The 3991-nt window shown below is 31.0% G+C and overlaps 1 protein-coding gene across 2 annotated transcripts; it reads left to right on the forward strand.

The window, feature by feature from the left end:
* The first annotated feature begins 1040 nt into the window (after nt 1–1040).
* LOC122598155 lies at nt 1041–2988 on the forward strand. Of its 2 annotated transcripts, none has more exons than XM_043770754.1 (3): nt 1041–1171; nt 2078–2278; nt 2550–2988. In XM_043770754.1, the coding sequence occupies exons 1-3, from the start codon at nt 1130–1132 to the stop codon at nt 2799–2801; spliced, it is 495 nt and encodes a 164-aa protein (XP_043626689.1). In that variant the 5' UTR covers nt 1041–1129; the 3' UTR covers nt 2802–2988. The 2 variants fall into 2 exon arrangements, with proteins under 2 accessions (XP_043626689.1, XP_043626690.1); XM_043770755.1 differs by lacking the exon at nt 1041–1171 and adding an exon at nt 1296–1452.
* The last annotated feature ends 1003 nt before the right edge of the window (nt 2989–3991 follow it).

The following is a 3991-nucleotide window of genomic DNA, read 5'->3' on the forward strand; positions in this document are numbered from 1 at the left end:
TTTGAAAAGTTTACTCTTAGATTAGAATATTAGGAGATAAAAGTGAAAATGTGAAATGATAAAGTTACATATGCTCAAGATATAAGATCGATAAAATGTGTTACATTTCGATACATTTTTTAGACAATCTAAACCGAGTGTTTTTTGAGATCATTAGACTAGTGAACAAAAAAATATCAAACACGAAATGGTCTTTATCTTAATCTTTATTATTATTATATATTATATATAGTTATAATTATATAATAACATATAACTGATCTAATTATTTATTAACCAATCACAGCTTTTCAATCTTCAAAATTAAACATTGATGATATCATTATTAATCTAATTATATTATTATGTTACTATTTATATAATTATTTGTGAAAAAACTCTCATTAATTAAGTTTTTTTTTTTTTCCATCAAATACATATCAAATTGTTAGAAAGTATAATCAATTATATATTTAACTTTAAGTAATGCTACTCTCACACACACCAAAAGTTCAATGTGTAAACTTAATAAACTTCAGAGAACAAATAGAATATTTTTGAAAACCACACGTCCGATCATTTCCCTTTCAAGTTTCTTTATCGATCATTAGTTTTTGAGTAGTGATATTTGTACGATTGTTTTTTTATAAGTACACTATACACCACAAAATACCATAATCTAGCTGGCTAGACATATCGTATAACTTTCACATAATATCAATAAAAATATCAAAAAATCATGACACTATACATCACAAAATACCATAATCTAGCTAGACATATCGTATAACTTTCACACAATATCAATAAAAATATCAAAAATCATGATACAAGTATAATTGCCATTAGTTTTGGTTTAAGTTAAAACCATGACATGCTACCCAGACTCCCAGAGTGTGTGGAAATGATAGTGACCCAAATATAGAAAGGGAAAAAAAAATGGTCATTAGCCAACAGCAGGACTAAAATTGATAATGAGGAATCTTTTTTTTTCTTTTTCCTCTTTTACTGTTGCCTTTAGCAGCTAGCAGTAGTCCCCTCTCTGCCCATTTTTTCATACACACTGCTTTGCTTTGTTTTGCTTTACTTTAGTGTTGTGTTTTTATTGTCATTTTTAGGTAGTGGTTTTGGATCTGTGTTATGATTTGTAATGTCAGTTTTCTATATGGGGTTTTCATTAGGTGATGACCTTGTAAGTCTCCTCTAACTACTATTTCACTCTGCCTTCTTTACTTTTCTACCATCCCAATATCTATCTTCATTCCCTCTCCACTTTCACTTGCATTATTATTGCACTTTTGTTTTTTTGTTTGTAACTCTGTATCTGTTTATGTGATACATTTTCTTGCATGCATTTCTTATACACTTGCATACTATTTTTTTTAGCCTAGAGTGTGTTTTGTGATGCTTTGGGTTGTGTTCTAGAATAAAATGTCAGTTCTTGATATGGGCTCTTCATTCTTGGATGATCTTGTAAGTCTTTTTGACATATGTTTATGCTATTTTACTCTTTTTTAGATCTGTTGTGTTATAATCTAAGAATGTCAACTCTTTTTATATAGATTTCTTATATATGGAAATGACTAATGACACTCTGCTTCTTTTCTTGGCATAATTTCACACAAACACCATTTTAAGACTAGTAATTTTTTGGCTTTTGCTACATTGTTAAATGTCAGATTTTAATATTGGTTCTACATTTCTTGGATGGTCAGTTGTAACTTGCATATCTTATTGACATATGTTTATGTTAGCCATTTAGATGTTTTGTATTTGTCTCATGATGTGATTAATACTTTTAACTATTATCTATAATTGGTAAGGACAATATACTTTTTACTTGTCTTACTTTCACACACACACAATGCATTTCACACTTGTGTCTCTTAATCTTTGGTTTTTACCATGTTATCATGCTCAATATATCTAGAACTTCAGATGTTATATAGTTACTTTTTGGGTAAAAGTGATTACTATTTTTATTTTTATGTATGTATAAATTGGATATTCTATATGATATTTTGGTTTTTGTTAATAAGCTATAATATTCAAGTCTTTATATTTATAACCTTTTTTTATCTGCCTTGGGGAATCACAGGAAATGAAAGAGGGAATGATGGTTCAAAAGAAAGATGAGATTAGGGGGAGTAGAAACAATGAGACGATCGAAAATGTGAGAACCAGCGGGTTTGATTTCGAAACTGAGTTTGAGTTTTGGCCAATTCAACACCCATCCGAACCATCTCATGAAGATAGACCTGTCGAATGTCCTATGCCTCATTCGTCCCACCTCATCAATGTAAGTCCTTCAAGTCATCTGCCTATTTTAATTGGTGTTTGGTTATGCGTTTTGAAAGTAATTACATAACGTAGCATTCAGTAATCAAATCACATAAATGATAAATCTATTGTAATAAAACGGTTCGTTGAGATGATCTATTATCAAATAAATACTAGCATTCAATAATCAAATCACATTCTGAGTGAAAAAATCATGTTTCTTTTAGACCCGGGATTGTTCTTACTTCTGGTATTGCAAATAACTTTTTATATACTACAATACAATATAGGATGAAAGAACACAGGATGATCAATTTTCAGAACGCAAGAGACCAGAAGCATCAACCGTTCTCCACAAAGAAAATGATGCACGGGAAGCTACAGAACCACGTCCCATTAGAACAGTCCGGAAGAGGCATCATGACCATACAAATACCATCACCCCATTGATGCAGCCGCCGCCTACTTTTTCTCAGTTGCCCCAAAACATGGATACAATGGTTTTCAGTAAGATTCAACAAGTTCACAAGTTCAAATCTTGACAGTTGCCAATTTTAGCTCCAACCGTCTCTTGCATAATTATGATCATTATGGTGTTATGACACTTAACCTAGAGTAATTGTGATCTTATTAGTGAACTTAAATTTGGTTTAGATGCTTAATTAAGTACTTTGGTGAAACTTCTATATCTATATATATATATGTATAATGCAATATGAGCTTTTTGTTGTACCGTGGCATCTAACTAATGAGCGTTGATTTCATCTAGTTTATATATTTCTATCACATTTTTTTCCCCGAACATTCAGTCGGTATACGACATCGGGGAAACCTCAGCGTATAATGGCGAAGCCTTGCACGTACCCTAGACAACAGATATTGATCATGAGCCGTTACAAGTATTCAGAGGGAAAAACCTCAAGGTTTTGCCATCCCTAAGGATCAAACTCAAAGCCTTGGGTAACACCCACCGGGAGTTTCTTTGACTAGTTGGACTGACCTTCATTGTAAATCAATCAGTTAGATCCTGCTCTTTACCCTTTTGGACAGTATTCATCAAACAATAGGTAGCATGTACCTAGAATATACGTAACTCAAAACGTTGACGGCAACTTTAGTTAAAACTAACTACCTAAATGAGAACAATGCCCAAACATGTACCTATATAATCGATCACCTCTGGTAGAGATCATATATGCGTTTGTACGTGAAAGTTTTTCTTTTTTTCTGATACTCCTAGAAATTACACTGAATGCATTTTGTTAGAATGTAAGTTGTAACTAATGTAATTTAACAACTAAAAGATTTTAACTAATCAAGAGAATTTGACCAATTACTCCGGAATTTGTAAGTTGTTAATTAAGAGGTAAATAAGTTTTTCACTAAATAAGTTTTCACCAACTAAAATGTAAGTCAATGATGCTATCATCATACCAAAAACATGATATTTTACTTGATGTGTGCACTAAGTAAGTTTTTGATGGGCCACAGCCCATTCGATCTGCCTTTAACATGATATCTATAAACCCGCGTATTGATTTTTTCTATTTTAGAAAATTCAACATTTTTTTATACCCAAAATACCCTTATTTTTTAAACTAAATTCTCCTATACACCCAATCTATACTTTTATATTATTTAATAAATAAAACAACCTTCTCTTTAGAAGTTATGGAGGAATTATATAAAATACCATTAAAGATTAAATTACAATATCAGTCATTTATCTAAA

Source organism: Erigeron canadensis, chromosome 4, assembly GCF_010389155.1.
Source record: "Erigeron canadensis isolate Cc75 chromosome 4, C_canadensis_v1, whole genome shotgun sequence".
NCBI lineage: Eukaryota > Viridiplantae > Streptophyta > Magnoliopsida > Asterales > Asteraceae > Erigeron > Erigeron canadensis.

Bases quoted from the DNA above. Each gene is read 5' to 3' on its own strand.
- LOC122598155 (XM_043770754.1), top strand. From the start codon at position 1,130: ATGTCAGTTTTCTATATGGGGTTTTCATTAGGTGATGACCTT. The intron at 1,172-2,077 runs GTAAGTCTCCTC...GGGGAATCACAG, and splicing joins TTTCATTAGGTGATGACCTT to GAAATGAAAGAGGGAATGAT. The intron at 2,279-2,549 runs GTAAGTCCTTCA...AATACAATATAG, and splicing joins ATTCGTCCCACCTCATCAAT to GATGAAAGAACACAGGATGA.